The sequence below is a fragment of the Pseudorca crassidens genome, chromosome 2, assembly GCF_039906515.1.
Source record: "Pseudorca crassidens isolate mPseCra1 chromosome 2, mPseCra1.hap1, whole genome shotgun sequence".
In the NCBI taxonomy this organism is placed as follows: Eukaryota; Metazoa; Chordata; class Mammalia; order Artiodactyla; family Delphinidae; genus Pseudorca; species Pseudorca crassidens.
In genome coordinates, this window is record NC_090297.1 from 698,871 (window position 1) to 725,432 (window position 26,562).

The following is a 26,562-nucleotide window of genomic DNA, read 5'->3' on the forward strand; positions in this document are numbered from 1 at the left end:
CAGCCGCTAAGGCCTCTGGGACTTGCCCACTGAGCAGCAGATGAGGAAACAGGGAGTCTGCAGCCAAAGTCGCTCAGGTTCGCGACACCTGGGCCCGAGCCCAGGCCTGTCCCCAAACCAGAGATGTGCAACCTCCCTGGCTGCCCTTTGGGTACCCCTCCACACACGCTGTGGCGTGACCCCTGCCTCCCACCCCCACTTTAGCCTGACCTTGGGGCTCAGCCTCTGGACTCCACGGGCCGGGGGCACTGGCAGAGCAGGGAGGGCACCTAAAACCTCTTCCCCCTGGGGCTGGGGCCAAAGGTCATGCAAGCAAAACCACAGGGCTGGGGAGCCGCCCCCTTGCTGCTTCAGGCCAGCGTCTGGGAGAGTCCAGGGCACCCACGGGCCTCACCGAGCTCCCAGGAAGCCGGCTGAGGTCAGGCCGTGCCTCTGTCCCCGTGGCTGCCTGTCCTGAGCTTCTGGGGGCAGGAGGCCCTCCCCGCAGGGTGCGGGGCGCAGACCAACCCCGTCCCCGCTGTCCTCCGCGGACTTCACCCGCTCCTCAGCCTGGCCCACACTGACCTCACCTCTTCCACCAAATCCTCAGCGTTTCCAGATTCTGAGGTGGCCCAAGCTGTGGCCTGGACCTTTCTGGGGTGAAATGTGCCGGCAGTGGCCAACCCCGCCCCCTGTGGTGACTCGAGTTCATGGTCCCCCCCCCCCGCACCCCCCATCCTCTGGGCTTCTCCAACAGGCCTCCACCCACCGCGCCACTTGGCCTCCATCTCCACAACTGCTCTCACCCCCAGCTGGCCCCCCAGGCAGACTTCCCAGGTCCTGGTACTCAGTGGCTCCCAGGTGTGGGAACCTCAGCAGGACAGGCCCCGGCCACCACGGGGCAGGAACTGCTGGATGCGGAGCCTGACCTGAGAGAGAGGGGAGGCCAGCTGGGTGGGCGCCCAGCACTGAGGCCTTGGGTGAGGTCTGGCCCCGGCGCTGCTCAGACACAGGCCAGGAAAGGCCAGAAGAGGTTTCCAAGGCCACCGCCCTGAAGACCAGAAGCTTCGAGGGACCTCAGGCCTGGCCCACAGAAATGCCCCACCGGCCAGGTCAGGAGACGTCTTGGGTCCCCCGTCCTGTGGCCTCTGGGACCTGGGCTCCGCATCCCCTTCAATGTGCTCCACAAAGCCCAGAAGATCAAGGTTCAGGGGTCAACAGCCTTTGCCAAGGAGCGCGATCCTGCGGGCAGTGTCTCTGTCCACGGTGAGCCTGCCCCTCTGGCCCAGAGACCCCAGCTGGCCGGGCTGACTCCTGCCCTCAAGTAGACAGACACTCTGTTCCTGGAGCAACAGGGCCTAGCTTGGGGTCCGTGCACGGCCGCCTCGAGTTTGGAGAGCCTCAGGCCCCGGCAGCGCCCCCGCCCTGCCCCGCCGCCCGTGCAACTGACTGCGGTCACGGGCACCTCCCAGCGGACACGCCGCCCACCCAGCCCCACAGCGGAGGGACAGCAGATGCCTTCCAGCCGCCAAGACGCCTGGGCAGGAAGAGGCCGCGCCCACGCATCTGCCTAGATCCCGACAGGAGGGCAGGGGCCACTCCGCTGCCCGGGCGTCCACCGTGTCTGCCCGCGGTGGCCTCGCAGCAGTGCTTGCAGGGACGCTCGTCCCATCTCTTGCCAGGCTCCAGCCCACAAGGCTGTGTCCGCAGCACCTGCTCTGGCTCCTGGAAGAGCCTGGCCCCGCCTCTGCCCAGGCCTGGGAGGGAGGGAGGGAGGGAGGGAGGGAGACCCAGAGCCGGAGCGGGCGGCAGGGGAGGAGGGAGGCGGGAGCTCCAGGCCGGGGCACGCGCCCCACCGGCCTCTGCAGGGCACCCTCGGCCCAGGCCTTGGGCTCCTCCCTGCAGGACCGGCCCTGAAGCCTGACCCCAGAGCACTCGGGACAGGACGTGACTGGGGTGTGGGGGGGACTGCTGGAGCACAACCCACTACCTATGGGTGGGCCAAGGGCAGGCTCAGCGCATCTGGGCTCCCCAAGCCTGGTCCACCCTCCTCAGCATCTTGGTGTTGGTTACAAAGAACTAAATTAAGTTGTCACTCGACCCAACTTTTTAAACAAGCCTGTTTATTGAAAGAATCTGAAAATAGTAATAAGGCTTTCAACATTTAACAAATTTTCAAGATATTAACAATATGAAACATTAAGAATTGATTTCAAAAACCCAAAGTTTCCTAGTTCATTCCCTGTCACGCTTCAGGACTTGGTCCACACTGGCTCTGTTGTCTGAACGAGTGACCTGCGTTCTGAATGCTACTCTTTTCTGGGCCTAAAGCTGGGAGTGTCGCCCCCTCAGCCCATGGGAGGCCGAGCGGGCTGCCCACTGTGCCCGAACTCGCGGGCAGAGGGTGGGAACCGACCTCCGTGCCCAGCACCGGCTGAGCTGCCCACACAGGCACGCGAGGCAACAGCACTTGATACACACACGGACAGTGGCCACGGTGCTCAGGCCGCAGGGCCCGCCCTGGAGACCCTGGATGCCCTTCCATCAGCCCGTGACCCTCCAAGCGGGCAAAGCACAGCGCCCCCCGGCCCCTGTCCCTCCAGAAGGAAGTCCAAGAAATGACGGGCCCCCATCCCTTCTGTTCTGGCCAATTTAACAGGAGAAAACGCAACCCAGAGAGAAAACAGTTACTCAAAAATAGGAAGCCCATTAGGCGACAGTAAGCGGGGCCAGGGCCACACGCCCCCCGCGAGCCACTGCTCCCACCAGACTCCAGGCGGCCCCAGCCCCAGGCAGCCAGCGATGGAGGCGCGGGGGCTGGAGCGACGGGCACGCCCTCGAAGCCAGGCCCCCGGGGAGAAGCAAGAGCAGCTTCAACACCTCCCGGCCCGCCAAGCGCCAGGCGCTCTGAGCAAGTCGCCCAGCTCTCCGGACAGTCGCGCGGGCTGCACAGGATGGTCCCACTTCACAGCACAAACTCCCTTCTCGCCGAATTCTCAAAGTGTACACAACAAAATCTGTACGTAAGCACTTTCAGAATAAAAGAATCTCTAAAAAGTAGACACAGAATCGAGAACACCTTCCAGGGTGGGGAGGTGCGTCCCTGCTTCCCGAGGAATGTGTGCGGTCTGAACCCTCGCCCCGCCAGTGCCCGTCACCCTGAAGCGGGGGAGGAGACCGGGGCCTGGGGACCCATCTGTCCTGGCAGCCAACCTGCTCTCGGCAGAAGCGTCCCCCCGAGTGGCTTCAGGGGAAGTCGTGGGAGCTGAAGGATTTTTGGCCGTGAGACATTTATTTTCAAGACCATAGGATAGACCCATTCATTCTGATCCCCTCTGAATCTCAGTAGACTGATTTATGGAAGTTTCCTCACAAGGAACTACAAGGAGCCCACCAGGCTCGGCCGTCCCTGCCTGGGGCCGGGCTCTGTCCACACGCAGGGTGAGTGCGCCTGGGCTGACCTCAGAGCTCCTGGTCTGCTCACTTGTTTAGAAATGCAGAAAAGTCAGATTTAAAACGTTAAAAACAGCTGATCTGGTCGACAAAAGGCAGATTGCAGGCCCTTCCTCTGGCCAGACACGTGGTGCGGCACCTGCCACTGGCGCTGGGCCCGTGGTGCTCACAACGTGCTCAGGTCCGCCTGTCCCGAGTGCAGACGGCAGGACCGCAGGCCTGGTTCCCCGCCCCATCCTCCTCGTGCGCGTCCTCCTCGTCCTCCGCGAAGTGGGCTTGCTTCTTCCGCACGTTCCAGTGCAGACACTGTGCCAGGCTCTCAAACCAGTCGCTCACAGGGTCGCGGACACAGATGGAGGGGAGCGGGTAGCGAGAGGTAGTGATGCTGACGCTGAAGCAGGAGAGACGCACCGTGGCCCCTCCTAGAACCGCCGAGCGCACGGCCCGCCCCCCCAGGGCAAGACCCCTCCCTGGTCTGGCTGGGGACCACCTCAGCTCTGCTCACACCACCTGCTGCAAAGCCTGGCCCCAGGTCCTACGGTGCCACTTTCCGGTCTGGTCCTGAGAACAGCCAGGAACTGGGGGCTCAGTGGTGCTCTTGTGCCCCCCAGGACAGAACCACGGACCCCCTCGACGTACCCAGGTCCAGAGGGACCCCAAGGAGCAGGGTGGCGGAAGGATAAGCAGTGGGAACGGCTGGCAGGGCGCCGTCACCCCAGGCACAGGTCCACGACACGATCTCTCGAGAACCAGGGATGGGCCCTCAGCCCACCTGCCCCACCCGCTGCAGCCCCGTGGCCCACACACCTGTCTCCGTGGCGGACCTCCTGTCTCTTTCGTCCATCGAAGGACACCCACACAGTGTTCCTTGCTTCCGGTGACAGCATGATCTGACGGGTCAAGCAGGACAGGTGTGGGCTACCTGAGCGCAGCCGAGCGCCGTGGACCCTACCCCGGGGGGACAGCACAGGCCGGGAGGAACCTCACGGGCGCCCCCAATGCCCACCACGTGCCAAGGTCAGTTCCAGGCTGTGAAAACATTAACTTGCGTCGTGCTGACCCCAGCCCCAGGGGCCTGGCTCTAGCATCGCCCCCCACCCCCCACCCCCCGCATCTCTCTGCGTCCAGCAAACGCAGCCCCACCCACCAGGGCTCACATCAGGGACTCACTGGTCTGGGGGTGGCCTGCAGTGGGGGGCAAGGGGCAGGGGAAGAAGAGTGGACGTGGAAGGGCAGCAGGGCCAGTCAGACGCCAGGACACGCCGTGGGGGACACGCCGGGCAGCGGCCGTTCCTCACCTGTGGGCCCCCCTCCCCTCCCCTCCAGCAAGGCCTGTCCCCACCCACTCAGGCTGAGAGCCCACCTGAAGGGCTGGCCCGGCTCTCAGCACCACCCCCGCCAACCGGACCCCTGGGGCACTGGCCACACGATGGAGGCCAGGGTGGATACAGCCCCTCCGGCACCCAGCAAGGCAGGAGGTCAGCACTGCAGGCCCCGCACCGGCTCCAGCCGACAAGGGCAGCGGGGGTGGGGTGGGGGTGGGCTCCGACCTTCAGCTCGACCCCTGCAGGAACCACGATGGGCCGGAAGGACAGCGAGTGGGGGCAGATGGGCGTGATCATGATGGCTGGCACGTTGGGGTGGATCATGGAGGCCCCGGCGGCGGCTGCGTACGCTGTGCTGCCCGTTGGGGTGGAGACGATCACGCCTGCGGGACAGGCTGAGGGTCACGGTCAAGCGCCCGCCCCCACCCCACGTGCAGCCCCCAGGCGGGCCTGACGCCCACCTACCGTCGCCCTGCACCGTGGTGATGAGGTGCCCATCCAGGTAGACGTCCACGTTGGACAGGTATGAGGATGGGCCTCTGTCTATCACCACCTCGTTTAAGACCTGTGGGTGAGGTCACCGCAAGCTGAGGGGGCCGGGCAGCACCGAGCTGCTCCTGGGCTCCCTGGAAGGTCCCGAGGACAGGGCTGGGGGGTGTCCAGACCAAAGCTGCCACCCTGTACCCCCTGCCCGAGGGCGAGGCCCTGAGCCCTGTGGGGGACAGACCCACAGACCTGGTACTGCATGACCTGCTTCCCGACCTCTGCGTCCAGGGCTGCGGCCAGCACCCCGTTCTCGCTGATCCCGTTGGGGACGGCCACCTTCTTCCCTCGGAGCTCCTTCACAACCCTGACCTTCAGCCGGCTCCGGAGAACAACAGCTGCGTTCCCTGGGGGCCAGCAGGGGTCACACCCAGGGAGGTCAGCAGGGATGGGGGCGGTGGTACTGCAGGAAGAGAGACCCTCCCATCGACCAGGGACCCCCCCTTTCTTCTCCCAAATGGAGGGCAACACCCTGTGCTTCTGTGAAAATCAATTCACTGCTACTCGACACGTATGGTAGCCTAAACCCGTGATCAGCTCAAACTTCTCACTGTTAAGAAAAAACGTCTGACTCGTTCAAAATTTAGAATTCTCTGAATCCCGAAACACTCAAGTGTTGCTCTTTGCATTGTTAAAAAAGCCCCCAAATCCCATAAGATGATCCCATGTTCAGAACTGCTCGTGGGTTCTGGAACATTCTGACTCACCCTGTATCACCTGAGTAACTTGGGACTGAAAGTTCTCGAAGTTGAAGGGGGTCAGGAAGCCCAGGGAGCCCAGGTGGAACGCCATGACCGGAGGCACGCTGCCCTGTGAGCCAATGAGGCAAGTCACTCAGCTGGCCAGTGCACTCGAAAGCCACCCGAGCCGTCCCCAGCCCGGAGCGACCCGCACCCCGACTACCCCTGGGAGGGGCGGGCACGGGAGTGCAGGGTCGGCGCCCGGCGTGGTCGGTGGGGCTGCCGTGCTGCAGTGGGGCAGGGCTCCTTGGGGTGACGGCACTCGGCCCGCGAGGAGTCAGGGAGGCCAGGGGAAGAGCGTTGTGGGCAGCTGACGAGAAACGGAGGCGGCGGGACGGACCAGCCCACTGGCCACGGCAGACGGGAGGGAGCGGCGGGGAGACCTCGACAGAGCCGCTGGAGAGGAGTGGGGGCAGCCAGGGGCAGAGGGCCTAGGATGGGACTCGGGGACCCTAACGGGGCGGCACTGCAGCCCCCCGCATGCTGCTTCCGCTGAGGCGGGAGGGGCAGGCGGGTGAGGAGGGGCTCCCACAGTGGGAGGTGAGGAAGAATGGGCAGCTCTGAGGAGGCGGGACAGCCCCAGGACCCTTGCCCTCGTCCTCTGCCGGCCACGAACGCTGCGGCCTTCCAGCCTCAGCGGGTTCACACCGTCGGATGTGAGGCCCCAGGCCCCGCCGGGCCCTACCCTCCTGCCCTGCTGGCCGTTCTGCCCACTTCCAGGCCGCTCTCTGGAGGCCACATCTGACCTTCTAACACACCTCGGCCTGGTCACTCCAGGAGCCCTGCCTTGAGGAGCGTGAGGGTGGGCTCCCGGGCAGACCCTGGCGGTCTGCGGCCTCCACAGGGCTCCCCCGACCCCCCGGACACTCGGCCTGCAGCCGCTGCCCTCACCTGCCCCGGACGCTCATCCACCAACTCGGCCCCACATGCCGGCTCCTCCGGGGGATGCCCCGCCCCCAGGCCATGCCCCGCCCCCAGCCCCACCCTCAGGCCCCCCCTTCTGGTGCACCGGCACCTCGAGGTGCATGGAAACGCCTGGCCTGTCACAGTGTCTAGCACCGGACAGCAGATGCAGCACTTGGTATCGTTTGCAAACTTGCTGTGTCGCTGCCTCCCCTCGCCATCCTCAGGCGGCATCTGGGGGCCTCACCTGGAAGAGCGACGAGGCGTACAGTAGGGTCCCGTCTCCTCCCAGGCAAATGATGAGATCAATCTGGTTGGAGATGTCATCGTAATCTAGAAAAACAAGGCAGACACAGAAGAGCCGTCAAACACCCCCGATGCTGCCAGGCACGGCCACATGGGCGAGGCCCCACGGGACAACTCGCCTTCTCTGAAGGTGCAGAACTTCCTCTTCACTGGCCCAAAGCGGTCATCACTCACGATGGCGGGGTCCTCCAGAACCTTCTTCTCCACGTACACGATCATGTTGTTTTCCTGGAAGGGACATGGGCGAGTCAGCCCTGCCGGTAAGAGCCAGGCCAGGGCGGGCCGGTCTTCACGGAGCCTCCTTCCTGCCTTGCTTGGCCTTGTACGATGCTGGGTGGGGGGTGGGCGGCAGCAGCTCTGTCTCGGTGACAAAGCGCGGCCGCTTTCTCACTTCACACGCTGCTGAGCTGCTGGAGGCTCGGTGACGCTGGGTTACAGAGCCTCCTGACTCGAGCAGCCCCAGGATCAGAGCCCTGGAGCCCCAGGCGGGAGCCGGCCTGACCCCAGCCCCGCGGCCACCCCGCTCACCTCCATCAGGTACACGCAGAGCTCCTTGAAGGGCTGGAGCAGGCTGGCGTCCCGGATCTTCTTGATGACGAGGACGCTCTTTGGGGACTTGTTCCACGTCAGCCGCTGGCTGGCAGGGTCCTGGATGTGCCTTTGAGGGGAGACGAGCGTTCGCACTGGCCCTGGGCCGTCCCCGGAGTGTGTCTCCTGCGCCAGCGCGGCCGGTCCCCGAGCCGGAGGGGCGCTCGGGGCCCTCAGCGCGGTGTCCCCCCTCTGGCTGCCCGACTGCACCCCTGCCCGCGGCTCCTCTGGAACAAGGCTCACTCGGGGACCTGCTGTGGAGGAAACCCCACACGCACCCGGACCCAGACAGACGGGCACTCTGTCCTGGGGGACCCAGGCCTCCTGCTGACTCGCAAGAGGGGCACAGCCCCACGTCCACACCACTGTGTGAGCAACTCAGGTGACCGTAACTTTCACAGTTAAAAGCCACCCGGTTTTAAAGTCAATGGCAGGATGTGGGGCAGGGAGACGGCTCTAGAGATTTCAGCAGTGGGCACGTGTTGTCACGTCTGTCCAAAGCACAGGACGCACCGCACGGAGGGACCCTGGTGTCAACTAGGGAATGTGGGTGACACGATGTGTCAGTACAGGTTCGTCGTGTGTAACAGGTGCACCCTCTGCGAGGATGTCGATGAAGGGCTGGCTGGGGGGGGGGGCTGGGGGGGCATGAGAAATCTCTGTACCTTCTCCTCACTTCTGCTGTGAACCTAAACCTAAACCTGCTCAAATAATAAAAGCAAAATCCAAAAAAAGTCAGCTGGGCCTGCCTGCCAACAACAGCTCTGCAAGTTCTGTGGCGCTCGGCCTTGGCCCCTAGCGCTGGGGGGCTGGCACGGTCCGCGGGCAGCAGATCCTCCCTGAGGGGCGGAGGTCCCGAGGCCGAGCCCTGCCAGGACTCCGACCGCTGTGGGCACCCGGCAGGCGCCCGCCCGGCCTGGCAGCACACCCCTCCGCCTGTTGGGAAACAGTCCTGAAGGCTGCAGGCAGTGACTTCCCTTCTGACGCAAGTTCCCCAATCAAGACAACTGCTCCAGGTCACACCCTGTGGCTGCGGCCTCCCTGAAAACCTGACGACCCCAACAGCAACTCTCCAAACCGTGACGTGAACCATGAAAAGAGCAGTGGGTCCCTGGCCCCAGGCTGGGACTGACTATCACTCACCCTTTCCAGGCGTTTCTGCGAGGGCAGGGGTCACTCATGACCTCCTCTGCCAGGGTCTCCACCAGCCCGGGTCACACGCGCGGCTCAGCGGAGGGCGGCGCTTGGTGCCCAGCATCTCGGTCACGCTTGACTGACAGCAGGAGTGCCATGCAAACCACCTCCCCCAGACTCCCCAAATGTGCAACTGCACCACAACCCTGATTTCTGTACCCTCAAAACTGAAAGCAAAACATACTGTAACTTGTTAAAGGTTGTATAAAACAACAAGTCAAGAGAACTTCCTAAAATGAAAAATCAAACCAAACGAACTGTATTTGATCTTCTTACTGTTCACACCATCCTCTTGTCCAATCGCCTTTAACAGCAAAGAGGCCAGACCTCAGACGCCTGCTCTTCAGAGGCTGGGCGCCAAGTTCTGACGCCCTGGGCGGTCAGGATGGGCCCCGTCCAGTCGCAGACGACAGCGCTGGGCTGCGGAACCGGCTTGGCCCGTGGGAGGGGCCCGCAGGTGGAGGGGCGGGCACTCGCGGGCCTCCTGCCACTCCACCTGGCCCTGGGGCCTGGAGGGAGGGCAGGCGGGTCAGCGGAAGTCTGCCTGGCTGCCCAGGTGGATGATGAAGCCCCCCCTCCACTGACCAGGTGGGCCGGACTCACGGCCCTTCAAGACCCGAGACTCAGCCGCGCCCAGCCGGAGCCACCACAGCGCCATCGGCTCGTCTCGGGTACCAACTGGTCACTTCCTGTTGGATCACTGCAAAGAGCGGTGCTGGCCCCTCCCTGGCACAGAGGCTCTGGGGGCTGGACGGGAGGCAGGGATGCCTGACAGCTCAGCGGGGGACCCATCTGAGCCCTGTCTCAAAAGCCAAAGGCGTCAGATGTTGGCAATTCCACATGTTTCAACATAACAGAAAATACACATTCATGGTGAGGTCTGAGAGAAGGAAGTAGGAAGTGCATGTCTTGCAGTCAACTCCTCTAAGTATGTTCCTTTTCAGCATCAGGGGAAGTCAGGTCCGCACGTAATCCCTGCCCCACCAGCCACGGTGTTGGGAGCGCCAGGGACAAGATGGAGAGTGGAGTCCTGTCCTCCCAGGGCAGGACTGTGCTGGACGCAGGGCCTCGGAGACGCTTCTGCAGCACCTGCCGCTCTGCTCGGAGCACCCCTCCCCACGATCCCACCTGACCTCGGGGAGCAGCTCAGATGCCATCCCGAGACCCCACCCGAGGTTCACGAGGCCAAAACACACACACACCTGTGACATGGGCTGGGAGCAGCTGACAGCCAATTAAGCCTGGATAGCCAGAGGCCACCCAGGGCGGCACTTATGCTGAGCCATGAGTGACGAGGAGGGAGCGGCACTGCCAAGACCAGGGAGGGCAGGGAGGGGCCCCCGGGCAGCGGTAAAAGGTCAAGGCAGGGCAGTCTGGGGCAGTGCACACAGCAGGGCGTGGGGCGCCTGGGGGGCTGGTTACCAGTGTGGATGCTGTGCGAAGTGCAAACGTGGGGCACTGGGGGGTGGGCGCCGCAGGTGGGCAGGACCTGCCCGCGTCCAGCAGCAGCGACTAGAGAGCCAGGGCAGCACCTGGACGGTAGAGGCACTGACACCAGTTACCCCAGTACCCAGGCCGCCCTTGGGTCACCAGGGTCCACAAAGCACAGCAGCCCCCGGGGGCCCGGCACCGTCTGCCCACTGGGCCAGTGCTGAGAACGGGGAGACAGCTGCAGGGAGCAAGGCCCCCCGACGGTGAGTCGCAGAAGCCCACCTGGGCCCTTGGTCTGACCTCCCCCAGAAGGTGAACCCGCCATGGCTCCCCAGAAGAAGGGGGCACAGACGGCCCACTCGGTGGTGAGCCCACCGCCAGGCACAGTGGCAGGGCCGACCTGGAATTCTGCTGTTTCAACACGAAGCTCTTGTGGCCACGAAGCCATTTGAGTGTTTTCTCCCCTAGGACACACACAACACAGAGCAAAGGAGCAAAGCTTTCCCCTCTTTGGAACCATCCAGCACCTGGAGGAGGTGCTGGACGGGTAGAGACGGGAGCTGGGTTCAAGTGTCCAGTGAAACAGCCCGAACTGCTTCGCTTCTAAATAGTTTCTCAGCCAGCACCGCACGGCCAGGGGCCCCCAAGCTGCACTGCCCTCAGGCTGTCGCTAAAATACAGAGCTTACATAAAAAAAAGAAAAGGAAAAAAAAAAATTGTGCCCGCAAGTCAGGGTATCTCTCAAACAAGTAAACTCAGCTTTTCAAAAATGCCAACTGACATCTCTGCATTTCAATAATAATTAAGAGAAACATATTTGACCCACCAAATGCATTAGCATGAAATACATTATTTTTCTCTCCTAGAGTTTTTCCTGTAAAAAGCAAATTAAGTCTAAACACGAGTCGAGGCCCCTCCGACCCACTGCGCCCACGGAGCAGGCCGCACCCACTCTCGCCCCGAGCGAGTCGGAGACGGCGCCGCGTGGCCTCCTGGGGCCTCAGAAGCCGCCCGACACACTCACTGCCCCCCGAGCCAGAACCTCCCACAGTCCAGTGGCCCCTGGACAACAGCCCTGTGGAGCCTCCCAGAAGACTCACATGATGGTCTGGGGGTTCTGCAGCACGCAGGCCTTTGGTCCAAAAGTGGTCACTGGGCACGGCCCGTGTAGCGAGCGGGTCCTCCTGTGGGGAGAGGCACAGGGCAGGGGCCGTCAGTCGGCTGAAAGGCACACACGTGTAGACAAGGCACAGACTGTGTTAAACTCTCCAAAATATTTTTAATCCAAATGATGTAAACTCCGTCATCTGCCCAGCACCGATGTGACAGTCCTGGAAGACCCTGCCCTGATCCCCAGAGCTCTGGCTGGAAGGCTACATGCTGTCCGTGTAGCCATTAGAGGGGGCACACTTAGAAATACTCCTTAGAACAAGGACCCCAAACCAGTGCAGGTGCCCAGGCCCCACCCCAGAACAAGGGTATTCAATCCAGGGGAAGGGCCTGGGAATCTGAATTCTTGACTGGGCAAGTCTATTTGAAGACGAGCTTTTGGGCCTATACTTGGGAATCAAGACTTCAGAAACGATCCCCAAGTTATCCAGATTAAGATTCTAACAAAAATACTCATTCTGAGTTGTGCTCTCAATAAAAACAGGCAGTACTTGAGTGACCCAACATTTCCAATAACTGAAAAGTGACTCACAGGGCACTGTGGCCACGGAGGCCACCTCTGACCCGCTGCCACCACACCAGGTTCAACGCCCTTTCGGGCATGACACCCCACAGAGCCAGCAGCCAAGGCCGCCCGCCCGGAGACACACCCCCTGCAGTGCCAGGGACACCAGAACGGGAGGACAACACGACTCTGCACGGAAGCTTCTGCTGGGAGCTGGCCGCCCGCTGCCCAGCAGGCGAGGGTGCCGTCCACCGGGCCCCCTGCATCTGCGGCAGTGCTGGCTCGGGCAGCTCCTCCCAAGACCCCGGGTGGCGTTCACGGCTCTGAGGCTGGCACTGCCGCAGCCCGCCCGGCCTGCCCAGTGCCGCTGACGGCACACGGGCCCCACCCACGCGCCTCAACCTTGCGCAGCGTGTGGGCACGGTGGGTGGGGGTGCCCTCTGGGAGCTGTGGCAGCAAGCGCGCCCACCCCTCGCGTGTCTGAGCGCCCACGCAGGCCCAGAGGAGGCCTGGTACCTGAACTCGCGGGTGCTGGCCAGGGCAGGCGCGGCCGACAGGCTGCGGGACTTGGCGCGGCCCCGGATGGGGTGGCCCAGGCCCCAGTCCTCGTCACCATGGCACGCGGAGCAGCGGTAGGAGGCCGCCTCTGCACGCAGCTCCGCACTCCCGCTGACTGTTTCTTGTTCCATTTCTGTAGTCGATGGACGAGGAGGACTTCGGCCCGAAAACCGCGGAGGCCTTGATTTAATAAAATACAGTAAATATCTGTGTACAGAACAACGTATACACACACCGACACCCGCCCTGTCGGGAAAAATGACTCATGTCCAACTTACCAAAGGACCTGGCAAATAGTCTATTTCCATCCCAAAGATATTTAAGAACTCGGGAATCTACCTGTGGTTTTTAGTGAATCCAGAAGAGCTAGGGGTCTACCAAGCTGCGGTGTGGCCACGTGCCAAGGGGTGCACGCTTTCATGGGAGAGCAGTCACCATCGTGCAGTCTTAAATGCCTCTCGGCCCAGAAAATCTGGCTAAATATGCTTGATAAGACCACCAGCAGGCACCCACTGAACTCCATGTCCTGTAAACAGCCTGCGCTTTAATCCAGTGCCAATGAAACACTGGCCAAAACCGACGTACTTGGTCCTCAAAGAAAAGTTCAACTTCCAAATACTAGTAGAGATAGGCACCCTCATCTTCTAACCACAACATAGTAAAGCAGGAAAAGATGGAAGCAGAGGGCTTCCCTGGTGGCTCAGTGGTTGGGAGTCCGCCTGCCGATGCAGGGGACACGGGTTCGGGCCCCGGTCCGGGAAGATCCCACGTGCCGCGGAGCGGCTGGGCCCGTGAGCCATGGCCGCTGAGCCTGCGCATCCGGAGCCTGTGCTCCGCAACGGGAGAGGCCACAACACTGAGAGGCCTACGTACCAAAAAAAAAAAAAAAAAAAAAGATGGAAGCAGAAACAAAACAACAGTCCTCCAACTACTGGGGAATGTTTGAATTTTCTCCTAACCAACTGAGGGCTCAAAAGAGGTATCAAAACAACCGTGACGGTGGATCGAAAAGGTAAGCATGAACCCAAAGTCCATGCCCCCCACTGAGCTGTGCTGAAATCCTTGGGAATTAGGAGTCATGAGCTGAGGCCTAAGTCAATGAAGCTAGAAAAGGAATAAAACAAGCCTCAGAAAGGCAGAAGAGGTGACAAAAATACAGGCAGAAATCAGTAGGTTGAAAAGTAGAAAAAGAAGAGCAGAGCTTGGAGAAAAGCAACAATAAATAAGCCAGTTTAGACAAGGGATGAAAAGAACTACACTCACTGAAAAACTTGGACCAAAGGTCATTTTCTAAGAGAACTGCTGACTAATGGAAGAGCTTCGGCTGTGCCACGCGCTGCTGGGGCCTCAGGACCCGCCTGTCCTCGGGAAGCAGAGGGAGAGCGGGACTCCTCGCTCAGAAAGACCCAGCAGGGTAGCCTGCCAACGGCTCACGTCACCTCTTGAACAAGCAAGGGAAACAGGGCCATCGCGGCAGGGACCACGACAGAGACCACGATGCAGATGCCAGCACCAGAAGGGACAACGTGGGGTGACGGCACGAAGGGCAGAAAGAAAGTTTAAGGACTCCAGAAAAGCCTGGGGCCTCTACGATAAGGTCAAAGGTGACGGGGTCCCTGCATCTCCCACCTCCACCTGCCACACCTGACTTTGACCAAAGGCATCAGTAGTTTTAAAAAGCTCCTGAGAGGGCTTCCCTGGTGGCGCAGTGGTTGGGAGTCCGCCTGCCAGTGCAGGGGACACGGGTTCGTGCCCTGGTCCGGGAAGATCCCACATGCCGCGGAGCGGCTGGGCCTGTGTGTGCACCCCAGCTACTGAGCCTGCGCTCCGCAACAAGAGAAGCCACCTCAAGGAGAAACCCACGCACCCCAACAAAGAGTAGTCCCCGCTCACTGCAACTAGAGAAAGCCCGTGTGCAGCAACGAAGACCCAACGCAGCCTAAATAAATAAATAAGTAAGAAGACAAGGCTGTGCGTCCCTCTATCTGTGCAAGAAGGAAGAGCAGGCCAGGGAGGCCAGGGTTACAGCTGCAGGAATGTGGACACTTAGCCCAGACCAGGACGACCAGGGAGCGGCAGAACCCGCACCGACCCGGCCAGGCCCTGTCGCGGCACTCGACTCAAACTGCCTGACTTACCCTCGCGAGGAGCCGTGCAGGGAGGGTCCAGGGGACCGAAGTCCAAGGTGACACAGCTGGCATCTGGGCCAGCACTCCTAAGCTCCTCATGCCTGACCACAGTGGACACAGACGACGGGACCCAAAAGGGAGGCCCAGGGCACGAGCTGGCCCAGGGTCCCGGGAGGGGAGAAGACCCTGCAGACCCCACTCCTCGTCTTCTGGAAACCATGCCTCTGACTTAGCCCCTCCTAAATTAAAATAAGCTTCTATCAGGGCATACCCCAGTTTCCAGTAACACGAAAGATCAACAGACAATCATTATAGGCAATAATGCCAAACCTCTGGCCAAACAAAACTTGAAGACCACTATCCTGGCACAGCACCAGCTGCAAGAGGCTGAAACCTGCTTGCAAGGAAGGCCTGCCCTAAAACCAACTGGGCCTGCAGCCTGTGCTGGGCAGGTGATGCTGTAATCCTAGGAGGCTGTGGAAAACTCTATCATCCCAGGAAGGTACAGAAATAACTACCTAGTAAGATCACTATAACCCTGAGAAGATACGGATAAGAAGGTAATTAAATCCTATGATGCTGAAATGTTCAAAAAGCTTAAAATTCATTTTATAATCACTGGATTTTTACATATTTTGTTTGATATTATGGGCAACATACCCAAAGGAAGAAATCATTCAAAGTAATTCTCATTTAAATGGTTGAGATGAATTTCTATTTGTAAATAACAATGTTACAAATGATAAAAGTTAGTGACTTCCCCCATCCCCACAACCTCCACCTACAAGGCAGAGCAGGGGTCTTCTGAGCTGCACATTACCCAGGGCCCAAACCACTCCCAACAAGCCCTCAACCACTCCTGGGACAACTGCTGAAATTTAATTTACTCTACAGCTAAATACTCAGGTGATGCCATGTCAAGCTTCTACTTGTAGTTTAAGAATTACAGTACTCTGAGTCTTGGGGGAATACTTTGTGTTATCTGACACATGCTTAATGGGGACACAACATATAATGTTTAGAAAGAACAGATCAATCGCCAAGTGGGGCTTATTCCAGGAATGCAAAGCCTGCTCAATGAATGTAATCCATCATTTCATCAGGCTGATCACATCAACTGATGCACAAAAAAGCACTGGACAAAATTCAACACCCGTTTATGGTAAAAATTCTCAGCAATTATGAATAAAGGGTAACTTCCTCAACTCGATAAAGAGCATCTAGAAAAAACCTACCGCTAACATTAACCTGATGGTGAAAAAATAAGACTGGGAACCAACTACTCTTCATCAGCACTGTACTGCAAGTCTGAGCCCGGGCAACGAGGCAAAAAAGGTAGAGACTGAAATTAAAGACAGTATCATCCACAGTCACCTAAAAAGTACTTAGATGCAATCTAACGAAACATGTAGAGGACTTGTATGCTGAACATATTTTAAAAACCCTGATGAAAGAGACCAAAGAACACTAAATAAACTGAGAGACACCCTTGATTATGGATTAGAAGACTCAACATAGTAAATATGTCAGTTCTCCCAAAACTCATCTATAGGTTTAATGCAATTTCTATAAAAATCTCTGCAAGATTTTTTTGTAGATATGGACAAGCTTATTCTAAAACATATATGGAAAGGCAAAGGTGCTAGAATAGCTAAGACATGTTTTAAAAAGAAGGATAGGGACTTCCCTGGTGGTTAAGAATCTGCCTGCCAATGCAGGGGACACGGGTTTGAGCCCTGGTCCAGGATGATCCCACATGCTGCAGAGCAACTAAGCCTGTGTGCCACAACTACTGAGCCTGCGCTCTAGAGCCCGCATGCCACAACTACTGAAGCCTGCGCACCTAGAGCCCGTGCTCTGCAACAAGAGAAGCCACTGCAATGAGAAGCCCGCGTACCGCAAGGAAGAGTAGCCCCCGCTCGCCGCACTAGAGAAAAGCTCACGTGCAGCAACGAAGACCCAACACAGCCAAAACTAATAAAATAAAAAAGTAAAAAGAAGGGTAAAGGAAGACGAGTCCACTCTCTGACTTAAGACTCTACAGCTATGCCAATCAAGACTGTGTCGCTGGCGCAGGCAGACACAGGCCAACAGAACAAGTACACTCAACTGATTTCTGACAAACGCACACAAGCAATTCAGTGAAGGAAAGAGAATCTTTTCAGCAGATGGTGCTGGAGTCATTCTACATCCACAGGCAAGAAAGTAAACCTCAGCCTAACCTTCACATCTGAAACAAAAATTAACTCAAAATGGATCAAAATGGATTACGTTAAATATCAAACATAAACTATAAAACTTTTATAATAAAACACAGGAGAAGGAATTCCCTGGTGGTCCAGTGGTTACGAGTCCGCACTTTCACTGCCAAGGGCAGCGGTTCGCTCCCTGGTTGGGGGGAACTAAGGTCCCGCAAGCTGTGCGGTGTGGCCAAAAATAAAGAAGTAAAACACAGGAGGAAGTCTTGGGGACCTAGGGCGAAAGAGAATTTTTTTTGTACATGATATAAAAAGTACAGTTCATAAAAAATAAAAAAAAAATTGATAAACTGGGCTTCATTAAAATTAGAAACTTGCTCTGTGGAAGGCCCTGTTAAAAGGGTATAAAAAACAAACAAGCTACAGATGGGGAGCAAATATTTTCAAACTAGATCTCCAACAGAGGATTCGTATCTATAAAATATAAAGAAATCTCAAAATGTCTGGTAAAAAACCAGATAATCCGATTAGAAAATGGGCAAAAGAGAGGAACGGACCACAGGGGGTGCGCCCGGGGTAAATGAGCACGCGAAAAGACACTCCACATCACGAGCAGTTAGGAATCAAAACCACAATGAGATGTCACTGCACACTGGTCAGAAAGGCTAAATAACTCAAAGCTGGAGAGGCTGCAGAGAGACACCCACTCACACGTCACCGTGGGAACACGGAAGGCTCAGACGCTCTGGAAAAGCCTGACAGTTTCTTATAAAAACGAAATATGCAGCCCAGCAACTGCACCTGGGCATTTATCCCAGAGAAATACCTGATGTTCACATACAACCTGCACATGAACGTTCACAGCAGCTTTTTTTGCGACAGCCAAACATTGCAGACAGCCCAAGTGTCCCCCAGCTGGTGAGCAGACCCAGCGACCAGAGGGAGCAGACACTGACACTGCAACAGGCTGGGTGACCCCAGGGCCCTCTGTGGGGCGAAGAAGGACAATCCCATATGGCCACATGATAAACGTTCCTATTTACACAACTTTCTTTCTTTTTTTTGTTTTTGGCCACATCACGCAGCATGCGGGGTCTTAGTTCCCAGACCGGGAGCTTAGTCCCCCTGCAGTGGAAGCGTGGAGTCCTAACAACTGGACTGCCAGGGAAGACCCTTCCACAACTTCCTTGAAATGACAAAATGATGGCGCCGTGGACAGATCACTGGTTGCCAGGGAGTGCAAGGAGGCCTGGTGGGGCTCCCTGGCATGACGGTCAGCTCTGAGCCTGCACTGGCGGTGGTGGTTATGCAAACGTACACACTGGTGAAGGCTGAGTAAGGGGTGTAATGCAGTTAACAGTGTTTACATTAACGTGCTATCGATGAGGGGATAACACTGGGAAGCAGGGGAAAGGGTGCAGAAGTTTCTCTGCACTGTTTTTTACAACTTTCTGTGAGTCTATAGTTATTTCAGAGCAAACAGTTAATAAAAAGGGATAAGCCAATCAAAACCACAAAAGGCAAATGTATTCAAAAACTATTACAAATTATTTAGAAGCTGTTAATATTTATTTACAAAGAGTAGTTTGATGACTAAGTAATAAACTAACTTATAAAATAATCATATTGGGACTTCCCTGGTGGCACAGTGGTTAAGAATCCACCCACCAGTGCAGGGGACACGGGTTCGAGCCCTGGTCCAGGAAGATGACACATGCCGCGGAGCAACTAAGCCCTTGCGCCACAACTACTGAGTCTGCGCTCTAGAGCTTGCGAGCCACAACTACTGAAGTCCGTGCTCCGCAACAAGAGAAGCCACCGCAATAAGAAGCCCGCGCACCGCAACAAAGAGTAGCCCCCGCTCGCCGCAACTAGAGAGCCTGCACACAGCAACGAAGACCCAACACAGCCAAAAATAAATAAAATTAAAAAAAAAAATAATCATATTAAATATGAAAACCAGCTTTTGAGATTTATCTCCACAGTGTATTCTGTGACAATGGCAAATCATGACTCACACTTAATCCAAGTTTATTTGCTATTTTAACGTTTTCTTTTTTTTAAAATTTATTTATTTACTTATTTATTTATTTATGCTGGCTGTGTTGGGTCTTAATTTCTGTGCGAGGGCTTTCTCTAGTTGCGGAGAGTGGGGGCCACTCTTCATCGCGGTGCGCGGGCCTCTCACTGTCGCGGCCTCTCCTGCCGCGGAGCACAGGCTCCACACGCGCAGGCTCAGCGGCCACGGCTCACGGGCGCAGCCGCTCCGCGGCATGTGGGATCCTCCCAGACCAGGGCTCGAACCCGGGTCCCCTGCATTGGCAGGCAGACTCCCAACCACTTCGCCACCAGGGAAGCCCTATTTTAACGTTTTAAAAGGATGAAATTTTAACTCCATCCAAGCTCACTGAAGTTCCCGACAGCACAAATCTAATTTTTAAAAAACTTCTGCATTGGGAAGTTTTAATAGGAATAATGTGCTGGGGCACAATAACGAAGTATGCAGACATAAAGTAGTTCCCAAAGGGCTCCCCTGGTGGCGCAGGGGCTGCGAGTCCGCCTGCCGGTGCAGGGGACGCGGGTTCGTGCCCCGGTCCGGGAAGATCCCACATGCCGCGGAGCGGCTGCGCCCGTGAGCCGTGGCCGCTGAGCCTGCGCGTCCGGAGCCTGTGCTCCGCAACGGGAGAGGCCACAACAGTGAGAGGCCCGCGTACCGCAAAAAAAAAAAAAAAGAAAAGAAAAAAAAGTAGTTCCCAAAGAGGTGGGGGTGCCAGCCAGTAAAAGTCGTGCACACGAATATAAACACAATAATGTGATGTCCGCTGCGAGCCCTCAACACATGCCTGTTGAAGTAATGACAAAGCAAAGCTCAGCACTCATCACGGAGAGGCACACTGCCCTCCTCCCGCCAGTAAGTGAAGCCCGTGCCGGCAAGGACATGGCAGAACTGGGCGCACACACTGGCAGAGCCCGGCCGCACAGGGACCCCAGGGGGCCCCAGGGTGGCGGCCCCCTTCGCGGGGCCGACGAGGAACACAGGCCTGTGCCGCTCTGGGCACCTGGCTCTGCTACACACAGCCCCCCAGCACCTCTTCACCAACTGTCTGCACACGCATCTGCCCGTTCCTACGCAACGAACTCGGCGCTGTGCAGTCACGGGTCAGGAGGCGGGCAGGCAGCACCAACCCCAGACGGCCCTGTGCCGGGGCCACGGCCGAAGAGAAGCCCGACCTGAGGGTGAAGCGGAGCCCCTAGGGCCCTACGGTCCTCCCCGCACCGAGTCCTCCGCCCGCCTTTTGTCTGTGGAAAACCTTGAGCCAAAGAATAGCTTTAATCAGAGAAGCGAGAGAACACAGAAACAGAGGAAAACAGTCAAAGGAGACCAAATAATAATAGTGCAGTCATTAGGCAAAGTCAAGGACCTCTGTTCCCCCTTAAGGGCCACAGGTAATATTCGGAGCCCTCCCCTGGGAGCCGTCTTGTAGACACTGAAACCCCACCAGGTGGAAGAAGTGAACTACGTGAGGACCAGGCGCTGGCCTCGAGGAAATGGAAACAAACCGACCCTGGAACTGAAGAGTAACTCTACCTAAAACATCGAGATGACGCTGGTCAGACCACCGATGACCGGCTTCATGATGACCGTCAGAGCTGACTGCATTGTTTCTGCACGTAGCCCCCTCCCTCTGTCTATAAAAGCTCTTGCCCCCTTTTTGGGCGGGGAGGAGGGCCCTTGGACAGGCATCTGCCCTCCCCGCCCCCCCCTTTGCTGGCCTCCAAAATAAAGCAACCTTTCCTTTCCTACCAACACCTGTCTCTAGTGAACTGGCTTTCAAGCGGCGAGCAGCCAGACCCGGGTTCGGTAAGAGATTTTGGCGCCCGACGGTGGGGCTGTGCCCTCGCAGCGTCTGGCCTCCCTGGGCCTCCCAGAGTAGAGCCACCGGCTACGTCAGACATGCCAGGATGAGCCGCGACCAGCCAGCTGCCTGTGGCTAGCCAGCCCCAAGGGGGATTTTAGGGGATGTTCCCAGCAGCTGCCTCAAACCATTTGTTTCGGGAATCCTCCCTGTTTCTCCCCTGCTGGGCACTGGCTGCCAACTTTCGCTTTTGGTTGGTGGAAATGAAACGTGCGTTTGGGACGAGCTGACCAGCTCCAAGGCCGGGTTAATTCCACTAGTGTGCACCCGGGCACCCTTCCCATTTGTGAGCACAAAGTGCTATCTGGGCATTTTGCCAGTTGATTCTGACGTCTGTCTACCGTTGAGGACCCTCTGTGTTGGGGAAGTGTTTGTTTGGGATTCCATACTGGTCATCCTTTGAAGAGGATTTGCGACAGATCTGTCTTTTGGTGTGTGAACATGTACCCCATCTACGTGATTGGTATCTTCGTTGTCTTATGTCAAATGGGAAATTCAGGCTCAATTCATTAAAAACAATTTTTTAGCTATGAAAGTATGACAAAGAAAAAGAAAGATGATTTTTTTCTAACCAACGTATGGCAACAGTATTCTTTAGACTCCGGAGAAAATTGGTTAAGATGAAACTTTTGAAATTCCCAAACTGATTCTTTTGCATACGCAGTTAGAGAAAGCTAGCTCGATAAAATACTGTTTTCAGAATTCTGACCCTGAGAGAACAAAAATATGCCTAGGAAAATACTGCAAGTTAACTCTTATTGTGTTCTTGAAATACAAACACAGCCCACTTTGCCTGAGACTTCAGCCTTGGGTTAATTAGTAAAACCTCAAGACAAATAAAAGGAGGGGGAAAAAAAGCCTTTTAAAATTGAGCGTAAATTTGACCATTCGGACTGTTATTCCTAAGCTGATAAGTTTAGTTGCAATGCCTAATTCATGAAATGTAAAAAGATGAAACAATTGAGACCTCTGTCTGGATGTATGTATGTCTCAATATGTCTTTGGCTTTGGTTAATTTGCAAAGAGCTCTATTTAATTGGCTTTAAAAGAAAAAGTAAGCACTTACAAATCAAATCTCAATTTACCTACTTCCTGTCTTCCTGCCAAGACTAAAAGTAAAACGAAAGATGTCTGGGTTTCTTTTTTATTTATTTGTTTATTTTTGGCTGTGTTGGGTCTTCGTTTCTGTGCGAGGGCTTTCTCTAGTTGCGGTAAGCAGGGGCCACTCTTCATCGCAGTGCGCAGACCTCTCACTATTGCGGCCTCTCTCGTTGCGGAGCACAGGCTCCAGACATGCAGGCTCAGTAGTTGTGGCTCACGGGCCTAGTTGCTCCGTGGCATGTGGGATCTTCCCGACCAGGGCTCGAACCCGTGTCCCCTGCATTGGCAGGCAGATTCTCAACCACTGCGCCACCAGGGAAGCACTATGTCTGGGTTTCTTAAACACACATCTTGTAACACATTAAAGGGAAATTGTGCTATGAAAAAGTGTATGTTTTTAGAGGTTATGGAATATGTTCTTAAGTTTGCCCATCAGAAAATACTGATATAACAAATAGTTCAATTACTTGTTTCTTGGTTTTGTTAAGGTTTTCAAGGGTTAAAAATTGTAATGTGTAAAAATGATAAGGGAAGCATTTCAGTGTGTAAAGCAAGTAGGATATGTGTTGTCGGAGAAGAAAAGTATAAAGAACGGAGATATTTTCGTTGAGGAAAAATGATAATAATTTTGTCTTACCGTTGGTTGGATGGGAAAAAAAGGACAAATTTGTATGGATCCAAAAAGTGATAAAATGTTTGTGAAAAAGTAACTTTGAGAAAAGAATTTTGTATGTTGTTAGGATTAAGATTAGACTAAATTTAATTACGTAAATGAATTTTGTTATTAACAGTAAACTGATACAAGACTAAATTTTGTTTTCTCTCTCTGTTAAGAGAAAAATATTTTTTCTAAACTAATTAGGATTATTTGGTATGTTAAATTATATGGAAAACATTTGATAACTTTCAGACCTTACTGTTGAGCTGAGTAAGAAATTAAAAAATTCTGATGGAAAGCTGTTTTGTTTCTAACCATACTTTTGACCCCGATGTTCAGGATGGAAAAAATTGTCCAGTGAAGTTGTCACAGAGTATAACCACTCATGATGTGTATGCTGGCTCTAAGTTTACTGCTGAAAGCACATGTACAATGTCTGTGTGAGAACTGGATACAAATGATAAGATGTATGGCCATAAAGCGTTTCCCGATTAACATACCTCTGAGCCTGTTCATGATATCTGATTCGTTTTCCCCCAACGTGGACAACTAGGCAAATATATAAACAAGAAGAGGCCTAGCACCGAGGGACATGAATGGACCCAGAGCAGGCATCTGAGCCACTCTGGCTACGTTGGAAAAATATATTGACCATCAATGCTTTCTATGGAAAGAGTTACAATTAAAAGGGGAAAATGATGGAGGAAATTTTCACGTACTGAGGTATGTATGGGGAAGTCATTCTGGCTTACACAGGATTTCATCTGAACTTTAGGCTAACCAAAACAGCCTGTTTATGGCCTATTAAACATACACTGCACATCTGCTTTAACTATTAAGAAACAATACATTCAGAGGCTAATATGAAGATGCATCTTGATTATTATCTTCACTGTAAAGTGTCTGCCGATTCTCACGTGCCTGTCCAGGCACTATGACAAAGTCACCAAGGGGAGAGGTAATGTTCTCATAATACAGAGTATTGATGGTAAGCACAGAGCTTGAACTTATTTCCAATTCTGTGTCCATTCCCCAAATTAGGCAGGACTATGCCCCACTTCAGCAAGAAGTAGCCAAGAGGGGTCATTGCCCCATTCCCTCAAACACTTGGGGAAAACTGAAACAGAAATGGAACTAAACCCGAGCTCCCCTGCCAAGTTGATAACTAACCTCTCTACCCAAAACCTTATTCCCCTTCCTGTTCCGTACCCGGCCCTCCCCAAGACTGAGGAGTACCAAAGGAAAGGGGGACTGAAACGGAGCAGGACGCTATGGTCCTTTCCCAACCCCCCGCCCGGCCCCTCCGTGTCCTCCGCCCGCCTTTTGTCTGTGGAAAACCTTGAGCCAAAGAATAGCTTTAATCAGAGAAGCGAGAGAACACAGAAACAGAGGAAAACAGTCAAAGGAGACCAAATAATAATAGTGCAGTCATTAGGCAAAGTCAAGGACCTCTGTTCCCCCTTAAGGGCCACAGGTAATATTCGGAGCCCTCCCCTGGGAGCCGTCTTGTAGACACTGAAACCCCACCAGGTGGAAGAAGTGAACTACGTGAGGACCAGGCGCTGGCCTCGAGGAAATGGAAACAAACCGACCCTGGAACTGAAGAGTAACTCTACCTAAAACATCGAGATGACGCTGGTCAGACCACCGATGACCGGCTTCATGATGACCGTCAGAGCTGACTGCATTGTTTCTGCACGTAGCCCCCTCCCTCTGTCTATAAAAGCTCTTGCCCCCTTTTTGGGCGGGGAGGAGGGCCCTTGGACAGGCATCTGCCCTCCCCGCCCCCCCCCCCCTTTTTTGGCCTCCGAAATAAAGCAACCTTTCCTTACCTACCAACATCTATCTCTCGAGAATTGGCTTTCGAGCGGCGAGCAGCCAGACCTGGGTTCGGTAACAAGGGCAGCACCCCCGGTAAAGAACCGCCCGCCCCTTCGTCCTGCGGGTTACCGGGGCCTCCTCTCCAGCGCCCAGCGATCTCCCGGGGCGCCGCCGCCGAGCCCACCCCACGCCCACCTGCACGGCAGGCCCGGGAGCACCTGAAACCCGGGGCCGGCGTCCGCGCTACCGCACCTGCCTGTCCGGGTCCGCGGGTCCCCGCGGCAGAGCAAAGGTCACGGCCGGAGCCGAGCGCGTCGTCCAGCAGGAAGTGACGACCACCCGACTCAGGCCCGGCACCCTGTGGCGAGGCGGCCCCCACGAGGACCAGAGGGCGCCAGACGGGGAGGCAGTGACCAGGGGTTCCGGGGTGGTCGGGTGGGCGCTGGGCTCGGAGCGCAAACGCGCCTTCCGAGGATAAATAACGCGACGCGGACCCCTAACTGACCGCTCCGCGTGAGGGCCGGACCCGCCAAGCCGCCCCACAGCGCGGACGCGGGGGGCGAGGTCCGGCCGCCCGGACGCCTGCGCGGGCGCCCGGGGCAGGGGGCGGCCGGCCAGCGCCTCCCGGCTCCACACCCCGCGGTAGGCAGGGCAGCCCCCGTCCCCGCGACCCCCGCCCCGCCCCCACGACCCCACGACTCCACGACCCCACGACCGCGGGCGGCGGGCCGGGCCGAGGGGCCGCTCACTCACCGTTCGCTCGCCGGGCCGAGCCCGCGGGTCCCGCCGCCCCGCCGCCGCTCGCAGTCGCTAGCCGGTCCCCGGCGCCGCGGCCGCCCCCTGCCCCATGGCCACCCCCTGCCCCACGGCCACCCGGCCCGCGGCGCCGGCCCGCCTAGCATCAATGCCGCCACGCCGCCAGTGCGCACGCGCGCCCCCGCCTGCCGCGCGCATGCGCCTCCGGAGCCATACGCAAGCGCTCCGCGCCCGCCCCGCCCCGCGCGTGTGGGGCGGCCCGCAAGGACACCGGGCAGGGACTAGGGGCGGGACTGGGGGCGGAGTGGACGCCTGGAGGGTGGGGCGGGGGTGGGCAAGGACGGGGGCCGTGCTGGGGGCCGCCGGGTGGGGAGGAGCGCCGGCCCCAGGAGGACCCCTGGTCCCCACTCACCACGCTGTGTCCCAAGCACGTTCGCTGGACCCGGGCCCCGCCCCGCCCCCATCCGCCATCGCTCCTCTACCCCGCGGGTCAGGTTGGCTGGCGGCGGCTGCCGCCAATGGTGACACCGACCGCCGCAGGCTCCGCAACTACCAGGGTGTGGCCCTGCTTAGAAGGAAAGTGTTTTCGGAACCAAAACTCGGTGTGAGCAGCTGCGACAGAACTGCGCCCCTCGGCTGCCGGCACAGCTGGAGGGAGCGGCCTGGCCCCGGCCCTCGTGGGCCTCGCCCACCCCAAGCAGCCCGGCGAGTCCTTGCACACCACCTGGACCTGAGGGGCCCTGGGCCGGGCGTCTCAAGTAGGGCCCCTCGAGGGTGACTTGCCAACACTGTTCTTCCTCCCTCCCCCCATCCCCTCACTGGAGGACCCAGAGAGGAGGGAGGAAGGGGGGCCAAGGGGGAGCTGCGCCCCCGCGCCCCCATGTCCAGGCACGGTGGGTTCCCCCAAGGCGTGCTGAATTGACGCGTTACCCACCACCACGGCATTGAATCAAGTGTCCCAGCGGTGTGCCTAGCTCCTGGGATGCGTCTGTGAATAAGCTGATGCAGGGCCACTGTGGATGAGCCCGGTCGGCTGTCAGCTACTACTGTTCCTTCTCTACCCCAGGGCCTCCGGGACACAGAGCGCCTGGCTCAGGCCACGTGTGGACCGGAGCCCCCTGCAGCAGCCTGGTCTCTAGGTTTCTCCACCCCCATACCTGCCGCTCACAGTCTTCTCTGGCCGGGACTCCTCGCCCTGTGTTGAGAGACCTGGAACACAGCTGGGCACAGCAAAGGACACCTGTCACTGCTGTCCTGGGACCACTGGGCCATGGGGTTATCAAGGGT

General features: G+C 57.1%; 1 protein-coding gene across 4 annotated transcripts; it reads right to left on the reverse strand.

The window, feature by feature from the left end:
* Window positions 1–2,085: 2,085 nt before the first annotated feature.
* On the reverse strand, window positions 2,086–26,562 carry NADK (NAD kinase). 4 transcript variants are annotated; one of them, XM_067717719.1, is made up of 12 exons: window positions 26,444–26,562; window positions 12,654–12,875; window positions 11,563–11,646; window positions 7,778–7,907; window positions 7,369–7,477; window positions 7,191–7,276; window positions 6,008–6,110; window positions 5,493–5,647; window positions 5,223–5,322; window positions 4,983–5,152; window positions 4,240–4,322; window positions 2,086–3,823 (listed from the first exon to the last, which is right to left on the reverse strand). In XM_067717719.1, the coding sequence occupies exons 1-12, from the start codon at window positions 26,545–26,547 to the stop codon at window positions 3,610–3,612; spliced, it is 1,560 nt and encodes a 519-aa protein (XP_067573820.1). In that variant the 5' UTR covers window positions 26,548–26,562; the 3' UTR covers window positions 2,086–3,609. The 4 variants fall into 4 exon arrangements, with proteins under 4 accessions (XP_067573820.1, XP_067573821.1, XP_067573823.1 ...); XM_067717720.1 differs by having other exon boundaries at window positions 4,983–5,140; window positions 26,444–26,463; XM_067717722.1 differs by lacking the exon at window positions 26,444–26,562 and adding an exon at window positions 25,273–25,423.

What these genes read in the sequence shown, in the direction of transcription:
- NADK (XM_067717722.1), bottom strand. Translation starts at nt 25,421, where the DNA reads ATGCTAGGCGGGCCGGCGCCGCGGGCCGGGTGGCCGTGGGGCAGGGGG. An exon ending in GCCAGCACCCGCGAGTTCAG is followed by an intron (nt 11,647 to 12,653) that starts GTACCAGGCCTC and finishes CTCTCCCCACAG; the next exon opens with GAGGACCCGCTCGCTACACG. An exon ending in AGTTACTCAGGTGATACAGG is followed by an intron (nt 5,648 to 6,007) that starts GTGAGTCAGAAT and finishes GCTGGCCCCCAG; the next exon opens with GGAACGCAGCTGTTGTTCTC.